The following is a 21,230-nucleotide window of genomic DNA, read 5'->3' on the forward strand; positions in this document are numbered from 1 at the left end:
AGCACATACATACATACAGATTAAAGTGGAACTCCAGGGAAAAGTTTTTACCACTTTTGATCAGTGTAGCCAAGTTACCGCTAATAATGTATAAACTCTGGATGGCTGCTGAGGATGCAAAAAAAAATGTACTTGTATTCATGCCAGATGCTACTCTCAGCTTGGATCTTCCAGCTCTAGTGTACAGTGAGTGTGTCATTCACTCTCCTTCCTACATTTATAAAACATCTTAATCTCCTCACACAATACAGGGCATTATGTGATTGAACAAGGAGTGTTCCTGTTGTTCATCTGCCCTTCCTCTATCCTGGTCGAATCACAGCACTCCTTATATTCTGTGAAAATAATTCAAGATGTTTTATGAATTTATGAGAGGAGGGGGAGAGGGAGAGTAAACAACACTATCCTTCGCTGTACGAGCACTGGAACACAGCAGAGACGTAAGACCAAAGCAAACAGTAATATCTAGCAAGAATACAACTAAAATGTTTAGAATCCGCAACACCTATCCGGATTCAGTATTTCCAGCAATAGAGGTAACTTAGAAGGACCAATCAAAAATGTTTTTCTCCTCGAGTTCCAATTTAAAAAAGTGTCTTTCCCATGTGATTGAGCTTTTGTCCACTGTTGGACTGTGCTCCCTCTCGAACCCCTTTCAAAAAAATCAAGACAAAAATAAAATTTAAAACAGACACAAAGCATAGCCCCCTGTCAAAGTCTAGAAAGCTCAGACAAAAGCTTTACGTCTTTGGCATAGCACAACCTCTCCCGTTAACACTTCTCCTTTAAGAAACAAGATGAAAAAATGTTTATCTTCCTTAACTAAAACACATTTAAAAGAAGTAACCTGAAATGTGTAAAATAATGTGTTCCCATCAAAATATACAAAAAGATACTTCGGTCATGGAAAAAAAATCCGTACATACACTGAAGTAGCAGACATGAAAGGTCATTTTATGTAAATGTGCAAGTACACAGGTTACTGGTGTTTTCCCTATTGACAAAGATGTCATATGAAATCATTAAGCTCCGCTTCAATTGCTGCTGCCATTTCATCAGCTTCCGAACTGCTTCCTTCCTCATTGCTGGACTCACTCGCTCTATCGTCTTCAGCATCCTCCTCATCTTCATCAAGTTTTCTCTTGTGGCCTCTAGAGGAAACAAGCAAACAAAAACAAGATTTCAGCTTGTGGAGTAGAATGGAATAAAAGGAGTAGGCCATTATGTTTAATCTCTTCAATTTTCAGCGCTGTCACATTTTGAATAACAAGTACTTAGACGTGCAAAACTGTACCCAAATGTAATTTTTATCATTATTTGAGACAATTCTTTCTTTTGGTGGTATTTAATCATCCCCTGGGGTTTTTAGGTTTTGTTAAATCAAATAAAAAGACCGCAATTTAAAAAAAAAAAGTTTTGAGTTTCTTTTGCAAATAAGTAATTTATGTTCTCAACGGTTGGGCACGGATTAGCCGTATAAACAATGTACTCACTGTGCCCCCACACGCTGTCTCTGTGTGAGGAAAGGAGAGCCAATAAGTCTGTTTACACTGTGACAGCTGTAATTGGAAACAGCTGGATCACATGGTAAAGGGCTGCTGTGATTGGCTCTTCACCCCGAGCTGTGATCTGCTGTGTCCAAGTCTGCTGAGTCTCAGAGAGCACCCAATGATGCGCAGGTCGTCATCAAGGAACCAGAATTGGAGAGCCGTGCTTTAGCCGTCTTTCGGCTATAACACGGGTGGGAAGTGGTTAACCGACATAACTGGACTTTTACAAAATACTGCAAAGCAAAATTTCACTAAGTGGAAGGCAGATAGAATATGGATTTTTGACTTACCGTAAAATCCTTCTCTCTTAAGTCAATTGACGGACGCAGTTCTCTGATCCGTATCAATAGGGTTATACTGCACCCTACAGGAGTAGGACACTAGGCAGAAAAGTTCTGGCTACGCCTATGGGCAGTCCCGGAGGGTACACCCTCTCTCTTCCTGCATAGGATGTCCGTTTTGTATCAGAGCAGTGTCAGAAAAGTAACACCAAAAAGTAAACTGATATGGATCAGAGAACTGCATCTGTGAATGAGCGATAGAGAAATGTATTTTTCTGTCACTGGAAATTAAAACCAAATGCCAACAGTTTGGCTTCTCGTGTCCTGCTTCCCCCATATTTTTAATAGCAGGCATACTACCCCTAACAAAGTGCACCTGCACCCAGCCTATGGAAAGCAAAGTCCTAACTTTTCCTATCAAGCAGTAAAAGAGCTTTTAAGCCTCATGCACACAGATGGTTTATAAGTAATTACTTCACATAACATGCAGATATAATGGCTTGTTTTAAGGCTCATGCATTTGGATATAATATGAGCTAAGACTTCTCAAGAGTAACATTTTGGCACCAGCTGCAAACACAAGTGAATTGCTGGACACAACCATTCTTGTGTAAATGCTGATTGCTTCTGCATCAGCACTGACCTGCACATATGCCACAAGCACATGCATGGGCAAGCAAATGGCACTTACACAAGTATGGCTGTGTACAGCCATTCACTTGTATTGGCGACTGTACCTGCACCTCCCTGGACACAGGAAAGCTCCAAAGATTTTACACTTGAAGAGCTAGTAAAGGCCTTAAAACAACCCATCCTTTATCTCTAGCTACAAGCGATACTACAACTGTTCTGGTTAGTTTCTAGCGGTTTACTAGCACCTGAAATTTGTTTGTATTGGAAGGCTGACAAGATTCTGTAGCAAGAGAAAATAAAGGGAAAATCAGTTGAGCCCCGCAAATCAACACAGGGCTCTGTACAGAGGGAACAATCTCACTGTTTCTTAGACCTGCAAACCAGGGATAAGAAACAAAGATTAATTATAAAAAGCAGCACATATTACACACTGTTAGGCACAGTTAACCCTCTAATCGCCCTACATGTTAACCCCTTTTCAGCCAGTGTCAATAGCACAGTAACAGTAGAGCTGCACGATTCTGGATAAAATGAGAATCACAATTTTTTTGCTTAGGATAAAGATCACGATTCTCTCACAATTTTCGGCATGTCATCTTTCACATTGTACAAAAGATTGGGCCAACTTTACGGTTTCATTTTTTTTTTTTATTAATTCATAAAAGTGAATTTTTCCCCCCAAAAATGTGAAAGACCGCTGTGCCATAAAAGATTACAACGATCACCATTTTATTCTTTATAGTTATCTCGCAGCCTCAACAATGTTAACATTTGCTCTTTTTTTTTGACAGCTGTGAGTGAGCAGAGAAAAGCTCTGCACTGTATTAAATCGAGGAAATGCCATTTTAACCGGTTGCCGACCGCCGCACGACTATATACTGCGGCGGTCAGCCCCGGCTAGGCAGAGTGACGTAGCGATACGTCACTAGCCTTCGCCGCTCTGGCGCGCGCGCGCGCGCACCCGCGGTCCCGCCGATGACTCGATTGGGTTCAGAACCGATCAGTCATCAGGTCCAGGCCAATCATTTTTGGTCTGGACCTGTTGATCGGTCCTGCCCAATCAGATCTCCCTCTAAGCCTGTGAAATGTAAACACAGGCTTAGAGGAGATGTGCCCTCCCCTCCCAACGGTCTTTTTGGATCCAGCGTGAGAGGAGAGCACATCTAATTGTAAGTACAGCACCAAGCACGTACATACACAGTTAGATAGGCACATTTCACCCCCGATCGCCCCCCCAATTAACCCCTACAGCACCTGACACAACACACACTATATACAGCATATAGCATATACCTATATACCTGTATAAGTGTGATTTGTGAACAGGTGTAGCCCTTGCGACCCCCCCTTTTCCACTCAAATTACCCCCCACCCCCCCCTAATAAAGATTTAACCCACTGATCCCCCCTGAACCCCCCCTGATCACCGCCGTTAACCCCTACACCCTCTGTCACATCAGCACTAATACAAACGCAATATACGGTGTTATTGTATTTTTGTATTAGTGTCATTGTGATCAGAATTAGCGCAGGCGACTAAGTTTCTGTCCCAAGAAGGTTTAGGGTCCCTGCCACCCGCCCAATAAAGATTTAAGCCCCTGACCCCCCCCTGATCACCCCTACACCCCCTGCCATAACACACACCGTATACAGTATATAGCATTTTGCTATATACCCGTATAAGTGTGATTTGTGGTCAGGTCTAGCGCTTGCGACCCCCCTTTTTCCACTTGAATTACCCGCCACCCCCCCCTAATAAAGATTTAAGCCCCTGATCCCACCTGATCCCCCCCTGATCACCGCTAGTTAACCCCTACACCCTCTGTCACATCAGCACTAATACAAACGTAATATACTGTGTTTTTGTATTTTTGTATTAGTGTCATTGTGATCAGAATTAGCGCAGGCGACTAAGTTTGTGTCCCAAGCAGGTTTAGGGTCCCCCCCACCCGCCCAATAAAGATTTAATCCCCTGATCCCCTCCTGATCACCCCTACACCCCCTGCCACAACGCACACTGTATACAGTATATAGCATTTTCTATATACCCGTATAAGTGTGACTTGTGACCAGGTTTAGCGCTTGCCACCGTTCCTTTTATCCTTAGGATACCCGCCAGTCCCTTCCAATAAAGATTTAAACCCCTGATCCCCCCCTGATCACATCCCGTTAACCCCTACACCCTCTGTCACATTAGCACTAATACACACATAATATACTGTTTTTACTGTATTTTTGTATTGGTGTCATTGTGACTTGAGGTTGCTCTAGCTAGCTAGTTTCTTTCCCAAAGGAGGTTTAGGGTCCCCGCCACCCCCCCCCAGATCCCCGGCGCATAGTTTAGAAGTAACCCCTTGATCACCACACACGCACGCACCTACACTTCCATTTCTAGTATAGTGTTTGAACAGATCAATATCTGATCTGATCAGAGCTATACTAGCGCCCCCATAGTTTAGGGTTCCCAAAACGCGGTGTTTGCACGATCAGCACTGATTCCGGCCAGCACCTGCGTTTAACCCTTTCACCCAGGTAAGTGTAGTAATCAATAGATTACTGTCACTTACAAAAAACACAAGACACAAAACCGCTGTGTTAGCAGAGTCAGGCCTGATCCCTGCTAGCATTAGCAGTTTTTTTGGTAGCGCTTGAAATAGTCTTCGACAACCAGGTGCTTTTATTACCTGTGAGTCGCATCACTGTACGGGTAAATTTAGTTACCAAAATGTCTAAACGTTCGTACAGTGATGAAGCTATTTACAGTATAATGTCCATGTCAGGTGAGAGCGATGGGGAAGCCTCACCGGCAGAATCAGGGTCATTATACGAACCAGATGACAGCAGCGGCTCCCTGACAGACAGCTCCGACGACAGATGGGTCCCTGTTAGACCCAGGCGTACCCGACCCCATTCTGGTGTTGTTGAAATGCAGGAATCGCAGGGTGCTCGTATGGAGCAGAGTGTGGGTACTAGTGCCGCTCATCCTTCTGGCGACCTGGCAAGCGCCAGCGGCCTAGTACAACCTGGACCTAGTACAACCAGCACTGCAGTAAGACCTGGTGACGTGGCGAGTCCCCTAAGTGCAGTTGAAGCTGGTGCGGTGGCTAGCACAAGTAGTGGCCCGCAGCCACCGCGTATTCGAAGACAGGCCCGTAGAGCCCATAGTGCCCTCCCTGATGCGCTGGCATATCCCAATTGGCAACCCACTGATTCTACAGCGCCAGTACTTCCCCCATTCACCGCCCAACCTGGAATCCACGTGGAGACAGCTGGTTTTACGCCCCTGAACTTTTTTGAGCTGTTCTTCACAGAAGATCTTTTCAGATCTATTGTGGATCAATCAAATTTATATGCTCAACAATTTATCGCCGCCAACCCAAATTCGCACCTTGCCAGACGATTCGGCTGGAATCCTATAACGGTTTCCGAATTTAAGATCTTTCTGGGCCTTTCCCTCCACATGGGCATAACTAAACAAAGTGAATTGCGGCTATATTGGTCCACTAGCCCAGCTCACCATATGCGCATGTACTCTGCCTCCATGTCCAGGGGGAGATACGAGCAAATTCTGCGATTTATGCATTTCAGCGACAATGAAATCTGTCGTCCTCGGGGAGACCCTGCATACGATCGGCTCCACAAAATTCGGCCCCTCATAGACCACTTCAATCAGCGGTTTGCAGCCTCGTTTACCCCCGAACAAGTTGTCTGCATTGACGAGTCCCTGATTAAATTTACTGGCCGTCTTGCTATCAAACAGTACCTCCCCAGCAAGCGTGCCAGATACGGGGTCAAGTTGTATAAGCTCTGTGACAGGGCCACAGGCTATACAGTTAATTTCCGTGTCTATGAGGGAAAAGATAGCACTGTGGAGCCCCCGAACTGCCCAGACTACATAGGGAGCAGCGGTAAGATTGTTTGGGACTTGGTGTCACCCTTATCCGGAAAGGGGTACCATTTGTACGTGGACAATTTTTACACAAGCGTGCCACTATTTAGTCACCTGCTTGATTTACAAATTGGCGCATGTGGCACCGTGCGACCTAATCGCCGGGGCTTCCCCCAACGGCTTAATTCCCGTCTTAGTCGGGGGGCGAGAGCCTGCTTGAAAACGGACAAATTACTTGCGGTGAAGTGGAAGGATACACGGGATGTTTATGTTCTGTCCTCCCTTCACGCAGACACGACAGTCCAAATCCCTACGGCAACTGGCGTTATGGAGAAACCCCTCTGTGTCCACGAATATAACCTTAACATGGGAGGGGTGGACCTTAACGACCAGCTTTTGGCGCCGTATTTAGTTGCCCGTAAAGCCAGACGCTGGTACAAAAAAGTGTCTGTTTACCTTTTCCAATTGGCTATGCTGAACGCCTTTGTCCTATACAAGGCGTCAGGACGAACTGGACCCTTCCGGGAATTCCAGGAAGCGGTCATCCTTGCCTACCTGTACCCAGGAGGCATGCCTGCCCAACTTCCCCTTCCAGATGCAGTGAGCCGGCTGCATGAGAGGCATTTTCCTTATGCCCTCCCGAGTACCCCTACCCAAATACGACCCCAAAGACGATGTCGTGTCTGTAGCAGGCGCGGATTTAGGCGTGACACCCGTTATTATTGTCCCAAATGTCCTGACCATCCTGGTCTCTGCATCGGGGAATGTTTTGAGCGCTACCATACACTAGTGGAGTATTAGTGTAGGGTACAGCACGACACAGTGTAGGGCACATAAACACAGGGTCTCGAAGGATGTTGGATGTCCATCGACATTTTGAGAGACCCAAGCTGGAAGAGAAGATCGCAGAAGATCGCACTCCCTCCCAAATCAAGAAATAAAGGAACAGTTAGAAAGTAAAATAAAAGGATCCAAAAACTGTTGTGGTGTCAGTAATTTTATATGTCCTTCTACTCCTTCCTACTATACTTTTTTCAATGTCCTTTGTTTGTTTTTTCATTCTTTTGTGACCTGTTTCTCTTGCAGGTAATTGTCGGCTACCACGCATTGATTTTATATATTCTGACACAAACAGCGTTTGCGCTCAGCATATATGGATACCTTTGCTGATAGCAGCTGTGGTGATTTTCTGATTTCAGCACTGCAGTTAAAATCTTATTTTGGTATACGTGGATAGCGCCGTGTATACCCATCATTAAATTCAGTGGGTGGTTGTTTGGGCGGTTAATGATGAGAATCCAAAAACTTTTGTTGTGTCAGTCATTTTATATGTCCTACTCTTCCTAATGTACTTTTTTTTAATGTACTTTGTTTGTTTTTTCATTCTTTTGTGACCTGTTTCTCTTGCAGGTAATTGTCGGCTACCACGCATTGATTTTATATATTCTGACACAAACAGCGTTTGCGCTCAGCATATATGGATACCTTTGCTGATAGCAGCTGTGGTGATTTTCTGATTTCAGCACTGCAGTTAAAATCTTATTTTGGTATACGTGGATAGCGCCGTGTATACCCATCATTAAATTCAGTGGGTGGTTGTTTGGGCGGTTAATGATGAGAATCCAAAAACTTTTGTTGTGTCAGTCATTTTATATGTCCTACTCTTCCTAATGTACTTTTTTTAATGTACTTTGTTTGTTTTTTCATTCTTTTGTGACCTGTTTCTCTTGCAGGTCCCTCGTCGGCTACCACGCATTGATTTTATATATTCTGACACAAACAGTGTTTGCGCTCAGCATATATGGATACCTTTGCTGATAGCAGCTGTGGTGATTTTCTGATTTCAGCACTGCAGTTAAAATCCTATTTTGGTATACGTGGATAGTGTCGTGTATACCCATCATTAAATTCAGTGGGTGGTTGTTTGGGCGGTTAATGATGAGTAATACTACGCATTATTCCTGTGCTGATTTCTGATAGGTTCTCTTTTTTTCCGTTCAGCCCACAGGCTGCATGAAAAAAAAAAAACCTATATGCCAAACAAGGACCAGCAATGTACTGGTACGTTGCTGGACTTTGAGTGGTTGTACCAGGATGATGCCTGCAGATTTAGGCATCATCTTGGTATCGTTTTTTACAGCCAGCGGTCGGCTAACATGTAAAAGCAATCCTAGCAGGTAATTGGCCGCTAGACTGCTTTTACATGCAGTGGGAGGGGTCTCCCCCCCCCCCCACCGCCGCCTTCCGAAGCCTTCCGTGGTTTTTCTCGGGCTCTCCTGTCCCACCGGTTAACCCGAGAGTGCAGCCGGTGGTTCAGTTATCTAACCATAGAGCTAATTGAAGATTAGAATGGCTCCAATCATCTCTATGGCCTAAGATGCCGGAGGCTACGAGCATTTCATGACTTCTTTTTCGCCAGAAATAAACAGGGCCATTGGGAAATTGGGAAAGTATTTTATCACACCAATTTTGGCGTGGTCAGATACATTAAGGTCAGAGGAGAGATCTAGAGTATAAAAGACCCCAATTTTTTTAAAAAAGAGTACCTGTCACTACCGATTGCTATCATAGGGGATATCTAAATTCACTGTGATAACAATAAAAATGATTTAAAAAAAAAAAAATTAAAGGAAAGGTGTCAAAATAACATAAAAAAGCAAAAAAAAAAAAAAAAAAAAAAAATTGAGCCCCCCCCCTTTCCCCCCGTGCTTGCACGCAATGGCACACGCAAGCGTTGGTCTAGTGTCATATGTAAACCGCAATTTCAGCATGCATGTGAGGTATCGCCGCGATCGCCAGATCGAGTGCAGTAATTTTTGCAGTAGACCTCCTCTGTAAGTCTAAAGTGGTAACCTGTAGAGACTTTTAAAGTTTTTAAAAATGTACGTACGTTGTTGCCGCTGCGCAGGCGTGCGCAATTTTTAAAGCATGTCATGTCAGGTGTCTATGAACTCGGCATAAGATCATCTTTTAAATTTTACCAAAAAAATTGGAATTATATAGTGTATTTGTGAAATAAATTAAAAAAAAATGTATTTTTTTCGCAAAAATTGCGTTTGGAAAATCTGTGCGCAAATACCGTGTGACAAAAAAATTTGCAACATCCCCCATTTTATTCTATAGGGCCTCTGCTTTAAAGAAATATATAATGTTTGGGGGTTCAAAGTAATTTTCTAGTAAAAAAAAAATATTTTTTCATGTAAACAAAAAGGCACAGAAAAGGCTTGGTTTTCAAGTGGTTAGAAGAGTGGGTGATGTGTGGATAAGATTGAGCATAAAATGCCGGGACAGTTCAAACACCCCCCAAATGACCCCTTTTTGAAAAGTAGACACCCAAAGCTATTTGCTGAGAGGCATGGTGAGTCCATGGAATATTTTATATTTTGCTACAAGTGTCGGGAAAATTATTATTTCTTTTTTTTTTGTTGTTTTTTTACAGAAAGTTGTCACTAAATGATATATTGCTCACACATGCCATGTGTATATGTGAAATGACACCCCAAAATACATTCTGCTGCTTCTCCTGAGTACAGGGATACCCCATGTGTGAGACTTTTTGGCAGCGTAGCTGTGTACGCGCCCCCGAAAACCAATCCACATCTTCAGGTTTTCTAATGGCGTAAATTGCTGATTTTACCCCTGACTACCTGTCACAGTTTCAGAGGCCCTGAAATTTCAAGATAGCACAAAACCCCCCCAAATGACCCCATTTTGCAAAGTAGACACTCCAAGCTATTGGCTGAGAAGCATGGTGAGTCCATGGAATAGTTTATATTTTGCCACAAGTTTCGGGAAAATAATTTTTTTTTTTTTTTTTTTAACACAAAGTTGTCAGTAAATGATATAATGCTCACGCATGCCATGGGTATATGTGAAATGACACCCCAAAATACATTCTGCTGCTTCTCCTGAGTACAGGGATACCCCATGTGTGAGACTTTTTTGCAGTCTAGCCGAGTACAGGACCCCGAAAACCAACCTCCACTTTCAGGCTTTCCAAGGGCGTAAATTGTTGATTTCACTCCTGACTACCTATCACAGTTTCGGAGGCCCTAAAATTCCAAGATAGCACAAAACCCCCCCAAATGACCCAATTTTGCAAAGTAGACACTCCAATCTATTTGCTGAGAGGCATGGTGAGTATTTTGCAGCTCTCATTTTTTTTGGAAAATGAAGAAAAAACAGGAAAATGCATTTTTTTTCCTCTTTTTTCAATTTCCAAAACTTTGTGACAAAAAGTGAGATCTGCAAAACACTCAACATGCCTCTCTGCAAATAGCTCAGGGTGTCTACTTTCCAAAATGGGGTCATTTGGGATCGTGAGGGGGTGAATCGAGATCTCGATTATTTGTGCAGGTCTACGTGACAGTGCATAGTATTAGCATTTTTCATTGTATTAGTGTCATTGTTGAGGTCAGTGGCAGTTACCACCCAGTGTCAGATTGTTCCGCCACACCATCACAGTCCCACTATAATTCGCTGATCATGCCATAAGTAGTACAAAAATAAAAATTTCAGTATAATATATATATATATATATATATATATATATATATATATATATATATATATATATACACACACACACACACACACACACCATAGTTTGTAGACATGATTCCTTTAACACAAACCAATCCATATGCACTTATTCGGATTTATTTTGACCAAAGCCATGTAGCAGAATACATTTTGGGCATGAATTTATGAAGAAATTAGATTTTTAAAAAATGTTTGTATTGGATATGTTTTATAGCAGAAAGTTAAAATATATATATATATATATATATATATATATTTTTTTTAATTTTTGGTTTGTTTTCATTTATATAATAAAAGACCCAGTGGCGATCAAATACCGCCAATGAAAGCTCTATTTGTGTGAAAATTTGTGTGTTTGGGTACAGGGTTGCATGGCCGTACAATTTCCATTTAAAGTAGCAAAGTGCTAAATAACAAAAAATAGCCTGGCCATGAAGGAGATAAAACCTTCCGAAGCGGAGGTGATTAACTCTTAACAAAAAACAAAACAAAACACATCTCTGAAAGAATAATCACGCACTGAAGCCAGTTGGTCATTAGCCAGGAAACTAGCATTTTCAGGAAATGGCAGCCCTTCAATTTCTTTTAGGAAAGGTTTACTTTTATTGACAATTGCAAGTACCGTATTGTTTTGCCATTGTGTGTTTATATATGGTGGATAAACCCATGTACATTAGACCTGCAACTAGGAAAAAACTAAACACGCCATGGAAATTTAATAAGCTACAGTTATTTCTAAAGTTAAATCACAGTTACACTCTATTAAAAATGAAATGTAGACACAGCATCTCAAGCATTTAGTGGTCTGTTACACATGGAAAAAAAAAAAAAAAGGTTCATAAAAACCTCTGAAGCAAAGCTGAACAGAGAAGACAGTAAATCAATGCAAAGCTTCCTTTTTTTCTGTAATTTACCAGAAACTTTATCTCTTATTGTCTTGAATCAGCAGAAATGTGCGCTCATTTCCAAAAGGTATAAAAAGATCGCAATTCATGTTTTTGTACTCTGCACTGGATGGAAAACTCATTGGAATATGTTATATATACAGCTCAGTAGAAACTGCTTTAATACCCAATTTTACAGCAACAAAGCATTCTAAGTACACAATTTTCTTTTGAATGATGTGTGTGGCTGAAATACAAGAGTTCCCTGGATATCTGTACTCTGAGGTTCACTTTGTTTAACCACTTGCCTACTGTGCACTTAAACACCCTTCCCATCCAGGCCAATTTTCAGCTTTCAGTGCTGTCACATTTTGACTGACAATTGCGCGGTCATGCTACACTGTACCCATATGAAATTTTTATCATTTTTTTCACACAAATAGAGCTTTCTTTTGGTGGTATGTAATCATCTCTGGGTTTTTTATTTTTTTACAAAAAAAAAGAATAAAGAGAAAATTTTGAAAAAAAAAAAAGTTTCTTATTTTCTGCGAGTAAATTTTGAAAATAAATTTTTCTCCTTCACTGATGTGCGCTGATGAGGCGGCACTGATGGGCACTGATGAGGTGGCACTTATGGGCACTGATGAGGAGGTACTAATATGCCGCACTGATGAGCACTGATAAGCACTGATAGGCGGCACTGATGGGCACTGGCGGATGGCACTAATGGACACTGACGGGTGGCACTGATGAGCGGCACCATCAGTGCCCACACTCAGTGCCCATAGTGCTGCCAGTCAGTGCTCATCAGTGCCTAGATGAGCAGGCACTGATGGGCACTGACTGGCAGCACTATGGGCACTGATTGTGGGCATTGATGGGGGGCACTGAGGCGGGCACTGTGGGCACTGATGGGGGGGCAATTTGTGTATTTTTTTTACCTTTAGTTATCAGGGCACTGGTGATCAGTGCCCTGATTACATTGCTGTGTGTCCCCGGCGCTGTGAGGCTCCCCCTCCTTCCTCACACTGCAGGCTCTGTGTGAGGAAGGAGCGCAGGCGATGAGAGATGATCTCATATGTTTACATATGAGATCATCTCTCATTGGATGGCTTGATCACGTGGTGAATGGCCGCTGTGATTGGCCATTCACCACGATCTGTGATCGGCTGTGTCCAAGGGACACGGCCGACACAGATTCTCCCCGATGCGCGCTCGCGGGAGCGCGCGGGGAGAGTCTTTCTGGGAGGCCTCCCGAAAATTCAAGTCCGCGCTGCAGCCGTATATAGGCTGTAGCGCGGATGGCAGGAAGTTAAAGCAGAATGGCACTGCATCTGAACACCGCAAACTAAAAACACTAATTAATTTGTAATATTCTAAGCAAACCCCCCCATCCACCCATGTCTCCATTTTTTATTCAACTGAAAATGCACTTTGTAAAAGTGCCCCCCTAAGCATTTCTGGCTGTGGTTATCTTGAGTAGGGCAGATGATTCATGTAGCATGTATTTTTTGTAATCTATCTGTCCTTAGCTCAGGCATGCAGGCAGGAGGGTGTGCTTAGCTGAGAAAACCCCCTCCCCGACCCTGAAGACTTCTGGGATGCAGGACATCATTTGTCCAGGCCTGGCATGCAGAGGAATTGCATGGTGATGTGTGCATCATGTGATGCACAAAGCACAATGCAATTTTTCTGCAGCTGTAGTTTTAAACGGTACAAGGGGACCTTTTTCCTGAATTTCTTGTAGGTACAGCAACCTAGTTAAGTAAATCACCTGCTGTGCCTGTGCAAATGTGGGCCGCACCAACAGCATAGGTATGAATCTAGCCTTAAAGTGAACCTGTGCCCTGGCTATAGACATTAAGGCGTTGTCCACACATGCGGCTGTCCTCTGAAAAGTGGTTTTAGAGACTCTTGGTGATCACCAAAAGCCCAATACCATTAAAAGCCCATTTCACCGTACCGCAACTGGCTGCATTACATGTGGATGTGGTATGGCCCTGTGGCATTAAAGAAGTCACGTTTGTGGCAGTACCACCTTACAAACATGACAGGTTTTACGATTTTTGCAGAACAGCAAATGTGGCGATGTGTACGTTAATTTGCAGCTGTGTGGGGTGGTCAGGGGGCGGTAACCACCTATTTTTACTGCCACCCTTGTAAACAAGGTCTAATGCATTTATATATGCTCAATAACCAGTAAAAAAAAAAAAAAAAAAAAAGAAAAAAAAAAAAAAAGCTTTACCACAAGCCTTCACTAACATCTGTATTTGCAGCCACTGTGGAGTAATTCCATTCTCCAGTTGCACAACAGAGGCACTGAAGTCAGGTCTAGAAGTTTTATCGACCATTTAGAGCTCTTCCTCTATGTTAACCTTTGAGATCAGAAGGCTATTAAGTTACTACAGGGAGGGTAAGCAGACTCAGCTGGACTGCTGAGAAATGCTCTAGAAGAGGATGAATTGCTCCACAGTGCTCTGCAGCTAGTGACCAAGACTGGCCTGTTTTAAAGCATATCTACCAAATATTGGGACCATGTAACTACTTTTTCCTACCAGCCAAAGATCAAAATATTTATTGCTGTTCTGGCTGTTGGTGGTGCCACAGAATGCTTTAAAGCGGTTGTAAACTCAAAAAAAAAAAAAACAAAAAAAAACAAAAAAAAACAAAAAAAAACAAAACAACCTGCAAGACAAAGGCATAATGAGCTAGTATGCATCGCATATTAGCCCATTATGTGTAACTTACCTTAGAACGAAGCCCCGACACGGACTCCCGGACATCGCTGCGGGCGCTGCCATGATCCCTCGCCGTCTCTTCCGGGTTCGGCGGCTCAGGCGCGGTGATTGGCCGGAAGAGACGGCTCCGGTGCGCTGATTGGCCGGAGCCGCGATGACGTCACTCCCGCGCATGCACGCGGGAGTGATTTTCCGGCAAGCTCCCGGCAAATAAATTGAAGGTCCCCCCGAACCTTCAGAGCGCATGCGCCGCTCACTCGAGCGGCTGTGTGCACTGTAAATATCTCCTAAACCATGCCAGTTTAGGAGATATTATTTGTACCTACAGGTAAGCCTTATTATAGGCTTACCTGTAGGTCAGGGGTGGGGAACCTTCGTTTCGGGGGCCGCATGCGGCCCCCGAACTCATCTGGTCCGGCCCCCCATGCAGCTGAGTCTGTGTCTCTCAGCTGATCTGTCAGAATGGAGCCGATGCTTCCTATATAGTTCCTGCTCCGTTATTACAGTCTGAGTGAGTCACAGGCGGAGTGATATCAAATGCACTCCGCCTGTGACCAATACAGGAAACATCACCTCTTCCTCCAGCGTGGCGCTGCTACACTTCTCCTAGCCAGCAGTACCAGCCAGAGCCAGCAGTACCAGCCAGAGTCAGCAGTACCTACAACAGTACCAGCCAGCAGTACCTACAGCACAGTACCAGCCAGCAGTACCAGCCTGAGCCAGCAATACCCACAGCAGTACCCGCCTGAGCCAGCAGTACCCACAGCACAGTACCAGCCATCAGTACCAGCCTGAGCCAGCAGTACCAGCCAGCAGTTCCTACAGCACAGTACCAGCCTGAGTCAGCAGTACCCACAGCAGTACCAGCCAGCAGTACCCCCAGCAGTATCAGCCTGAGCCAGCAGTACCATACAGCAGTACTCGCAGGCACAGCACAGTACAAGCCAGCAGTACCAGCCTGAGCCAGCAGTACCCACCAGCAGTACCTGCCAGCAGTTCTTTTCAAAACTTACCACCACAAAAAAGTCAACTGCACTCCAGACTGACCGACTCAAACCTGGGAAACCTGTTGCGAGTAGCAACATCATCAATACCAGCTAACCTCACACACCTCACCAAAGAGAAGCAGTTGCAGCCATCACATTAGGGGTGAGTTAATTAAATGTTTGACCAAATATAACAGGCTAATTTTTAAGGTGATAATTTTGTACGGCCCCCGAATGGTTTTATAAATACCCAAATGGCCCTTGGCAGAAAAAAGGTTCCCCACCCCTGCTGTAGGTAAAAGTGTCAATAAGCGGGATACTACCGCTTTAATTGTATGCCTTCAGCCAAATACTCTGCCATTGGCACCTCCACACAGATAGCAAGCAGCACAAAGGTTGCAGTGTATAAAACTAGCATATTAAAACAAAACAGTTATAGCCTAAGTTTATAAAAAATAAAAACTACAAAAGGGATTTTACTTACCTACCATTTTGAGGTGTCCCTTGTGCTGCTCAATTTTGGCTTAATAAAGAATCCCCCCCCCCCCCCGCCACATTCCACCTCTCCCATATCATGATTTTCCAGTGTGGCGGAGTTAATAGAGCTGAGGGAGCTGTGATGACACTCTCCAAGAGCCCCAAACTAGGCCTGCCCTTTCTACCTCACTCCTCCATTCACAGAAGCCATTCTATTGCTTCTAAGAATGAAAACGATGAATAGAGGAGGTGGACCCTTCAATTATCTGCCCATCCACCAGCTCCCTTAGCCCTATTAACCCCCGCCACACATGAAGATTAGGTTGGCGGGTATATGAAGGGATCAGGGGGGAAGATTTCTACTAAACAGCAGTAAAAGGACCACATAACAGAGATAAGAAGTAGCCTCCAGTGTGTTTTTCTTTTTTTAAAACTACACTTCGGCTTAAATCTTAACTGTATTTATCCTGTCACAAATATCCTTACAAAATACATAACCAACTGAAGCTACAAAAAGAAAAAGAAACCGCACTATGAACACTTTAATCACTACTTCTATTATCATTTACAGTGGAAGTCCAAATATTCACAACTGTGCCCCCGGACTCACTAACATTTCAGCAATCATCCCCAACGTTGTCTTAGCATGTTAAAAAAAAACAGTGAAATTTAAATGTTAAAAGCCTAGGCACGGGTGTGCATACAATACTATAAATAGGGTAGATCATGAGCATACTTTGATTTGTTTTTCGCATTTATGTAGCAGAGATATAATACAAAATTTCACTCAGAGTACATACATTTATGCTATTAGACTTTTACCTTGAAGAAACTCACAATTTAAAGAGGAAGTAAACCCTCCTCTGCAACTTGTACTTATAGGTAAGCCTATGATAAGGGTTACCTATAGGTACTGTAAATATCTCCTAAACATGTACCGTTTAGGAGATATTTACTTTGCATGCAGCCAGTGACATCACTGGCGCATGCGTTCTGAAGGAACAGCCGCTTGTGTCGTTCCTTCAGAGCCCCGTGCCGTGACTGTCGGCTCTCGTGCGCATGCTCATCACAAGCAGTGTCAGAAGTATTACAACTTCATAGAGGGGCAGGTGCTGTGTCCGTCAATGATCATCAGAGAAACGGATTTTACGGTAAGTCAAAAATCCCATTTTCTCTTTCGTTCGTTGACGGACAAAGTTCCTGAGAATCTTGACCAGTGGGATGTCCCAAAGCAGTGTCAAAACGTGAGGGGTGGGAACAGGAAAAAAAATTCCCCAAGGCTAAACCGTGGCCAACCAGGTAACTGTAGCCCACCTGAAAATAACTCCCCTAAAGAGGGAACAGACCCTCTAAACAGCAGCCTGCAATACCTTGCGGTCAAAAGAGGCATTTGCAGATGCCAACTCATCAACTTAATAAAACTTTGTGAAAGTGTGCACCAATGACCAGGTAGCTGCCTTGCACAACTGCGTCACTAACACCGGATGACAGAAGGCCCAAGAAGCAATGAGAGCCTGAGTAGAATGTGCCATCACAGGGAAAGGAGGAACCTGATTCTTAATCAAATAGGCCTGAGTCACAGTCTGTCTGCTCCATCTAGAAATGGTCACAGACAAAGCACACAGCCCTTTTCGAGGCCCATCCGTGAGTACAAATAGTAAATCTGATTTCCTAAAAGACTCTGTAGCTGCCAGGTACACCAGGAATTGCCTGAACCACATCCAGGGCATGCAACACAATTTTCGAGACACAGGGAAGGCAACACAATGTCCTCATACAAATGGAAATCAAAGACAACTTTTGGAAGGAACGACGGACAGGGTGAAGAAGCATCTTATCTTTGTGAACCACAAGGGGTGCAACAAGACAATGCTGCCAGGTCGACACCTGGCCCCTGATGGTACTCAAAGCCAATTTCTGCTCAACCCCCCATTGAAGAAAGGTCAAGACCCGAGCCACCGAGAAAGAGCGAGGGTGAACACCAAGTGACTCACACCACGAAATGTACACTTTCCACGTATGATGGCACCTGACTTTCAACAGCCAATCCATCAAAGCTAGCGACTAGAAAGCAGGATGGAAGATCAGCCCTTGGGACAACAGATCCTCCCTGAGAGGCAGCCTCCAAGGGACTTCGGCAACCAGCCGCACCAGGTTGACGTACCAAGGCCAGCGAGGCCTGTCTGGGGCCATTAGAATGACCTGAATCCCTTCTGCCTCGATCCTGTGCAAGAATCTCGGCAAAAGCTTGAGAGGGGGGAAAGCATAAATCAGATGATACTGGCCCCCACAGTGCCACCAGCATGTCTGTGGCGTCCGCTAGCGGATCCTGTGACCGCGCCACAAACCTTTGCACCTTCCTGTGGACAGAACCAGAGCAGACTTCTGAAAATTCTGAAAACTCCCTCAAGCTCGTATGGTGATTTCCAGGTTTTCCACCAGAGCAGTAGGCACTGCACTGCCAACACTTTTGTGAAGACCCAAGGAGCAGAGGCGAGGCCAAAAGGTAACACCGCAAATTTATAATGCTCCTTTCCCACGGCAAAGCAGAGGAAGCACTGGAGACCGACACATGTTGGAATGTGAAGGTAAGCGTCCTTGATGTCAATGTAGGCAACAAAATCCCCCTGATGCAAGGAACATTTGCACCCACACAAAGCAGTTCAGCGCCTTGAGGTACAGAGTTGGACGCAACTTGCCTTCTTTCCTGGGGACTGTAAACAGGTTTAAGTAAGACCCTTGAAAACGTTCCAAAGTCAGAACCTGGCAGATCACTCGTAAAGTAAAATGTCTTGCACCGCCCAAAAAGAGCCTGTAAGCGGACCGGGGACAGTCGCACGTCGGAAGAAGGAAACCTTACTGGAGGGTAACAATGAAACTCAATCCTGTAGCCTGGACTGAATGACCTCGTGGACTCACTTGTTCTTGTACCAGGGAAGTCCACAGGTCTGGGAACAGGCAAAGACGTCCCCCACCCCAGATACCGGTGAGGGCGCACCTTTCTGATAAAGGGGCCTTGTCTGTGGGTCTGGAGAAGCTCGCACTTGACTTGCCAGGCCAAGTTCCTTGGGATCCTACAGAGGAGGCCCCGAAGGGCTCCGATCCCCTTTCAGTCCCTGAGGGACAAAACAACTTCTTATAAGCCAAGGAGGGGGGCCCACGTCTACGACGAGGGTCCTTGCCCTTAGAAGCCTGCGGAAGAAAGATACTCTTCTCCCCTGTGAGACTTTTAATGATGTCATCCAGGGTAGCTCCAAACAGTCGATCTCTTTGAAAGGGAAGATCAGTTAAGGTCTTTTTAGAAGTCTGGTCCGCAGACCAGCATTTGAGCCAAAAGACACGCTGAAGGACCACTACCAAAACAGATAGCCGATCCACTAGGGGAGTCGCATCCAAAGAGGCATCACAGATAAACTGAAGGCCCTAGACTAGCTGGTCCGCCAGCTCAGCAAAGGCAGGGGGGGGGGGGGGCTGTTCTCCTTCCAGGTCATGGTGTAAAAGCTTAGCTCACTCAGTCAGGGTTTGTGACACCAGGGAAATAGTGAATACCGGCTTCAGTGCTGAACCAGCCAAAGTGTACACATTGCGGGCCACATCCTCCGCCTTCCTGTTAGCTGGATCCTAAAGGCCGGGAAGGCAGGGACTCTTCAACCGGAATCATGGTTGCCTTGTTCAATCTTGAAACCGGAGGCTCCACCACAGTGGAACAGTTTACTTCTTAATAAGGGACTCCTCATAGTGGTATCGCCTAGCAAATACTTTAGGGACCCCAAGGGGATGCTTTAGCGACAATTCTTCCAAAATAGGCGGGGAAAGAAAACACCCCCCTCCCCGCGCACAGCCGATAGCCCCGTTGTACCCCCCTGCCCCATCACCAGCATAATCGTGCCCTGTCCCAACCCCAGGAGGTAGACCAGATCACCCACACCGCTCAAGCATAAGTGGAGGGGGGGTAGAATGGGGGGACAGATGAAGAGGGTTGTCTGACGGGAAGGAGGAGAACCCGGGGGTCTGACTGTCCCAAGGAGGGGCCCACATCCACCCCAAAACCCTCCAGGAGAGGGGGGACAGCTACTCACTATACCAGGAACCAGGCAGGCACCGCTCCAGACAGCATGTTTAACTCACAGGCCAGCCCCCATCCGGTGGAGCTATGTCGTGGCCGACCTAGCGCGGAGTTGAGGTCTGTGCGCGCTCTCTGACCAGACTGGGTTGACCACTGGATCTAGATTATTCAGCTCTTCGCCCAGTCCGGCAGTTGCCAGGACCAGAGATCCCAGCAAGGAATTCGGTACTTACTCCTGACTGGGCAGAAAAAAACTGAGTACCTATAGCAGAGAGAGAGAGTATACCCCCTGGGACTGCCCATAGGCGTAGCCAGACTTTTTTCTGCCTAGCGTCCTACTCCTGTAGTGGGCAGTATAACTCAATGGTTAAGAAGATCAGGAGCTGTGTCCGTCAACGAACGAAAGACAAAAACAAAATTGCTTAATTTTTACTAAATTTTGCCCCGTTTTTTAAATGCAGTAACTGCGATACATTTTTATAACCATAGCTTTTCACAATGATACATGTCCAAATCATGTCCTGGGTTTTTCACTAAGTCAATAAATTGAGACTTTTACATTGGTAATTGCAACAGAGTGAAGTCAGAAAGACAATGGGTTTCAACCATGGCTGGATAATTAAATATAATTGCGTGAAAATTCTGTCTGCTCTCTGTATGAAAACTTTCTCCTCCACATAAAGTACCACTCTCTAATATATTATTACTTCCACTAGTTTGTTTTGTTAGCAAAGGCCAGGCTTTTTGCACTAAAACGATAAGAGGGAAAACATTCTTAAGTTAAATTTGCAATAAAAAGTGCTATTTTAGTCAATGCAAGTTTTACTAACAATGAAACAAAGTAACATTTTAGTTTATAAAACACAATTTCAAAAAGGTTCTCGGATCTTTATGGTTTTCCCTGAGCAAAGCACAACCTCCTAAACAGTGCAGAATTGTTAGCAATTATTAGCAGCCCAAAGGGTGTGAAGTGTCTGATATTAGGATTAAAGTATATCTGAAATGTATTTGCCATTTGTGTCATTACAGAAATTCCCCAATGTGAGGGAAATTCCTTCTAGAACAGTTGCCACAGGAACAAGTATCCCTATTGGAGAACGTCCCCTCTATCAGTTATGGTGGCAACTCAAAATTTTGGATTTACCCTTGCTTTTAATGTTAATTGCATTGGTGATCAAGATAACT

At 44.5% G+C, this 21,230-nt stretch overlaps 1 protein-coding gene across 1 annotated transcript in view; it reads right to left on the reverse strand.

Annotated features, from left to right (window-relative positions):
* Window positions 1–222: 222 nt before the first annotated feature.
* The window catches only part of CTDP1 (CTD phosphatase subunit 1), a 289,118-nt gene continuing 268,110 nt past the window's right edge, over window positions 223–21,230 (reverse strand). The window contains exon 13 of the mRNA XM_082258480.1: window positions 223–1,151. Within this exon, the coding sequence (XP_082114606.1) occupies window positions 1,010–1,151 (142 nt within the window). The 3' untranslated portion in view covers window positions 223–1,009. The remainder of the gene's footprint in view (window positions 1,152–21,230) is intronic.

The sequence above is a fragment of the Pelophylax lessonae genome (assembly GCF_965119305.1).
Source record: "Pelophylax lessonae genome assembly, chromosome: 5".
Lineage (NCBI taxonomy): Eukaryota > Metazoa > Chordata > Amphibia > Anura > Ranidae > Pelophylax > Pelophylax lessonae.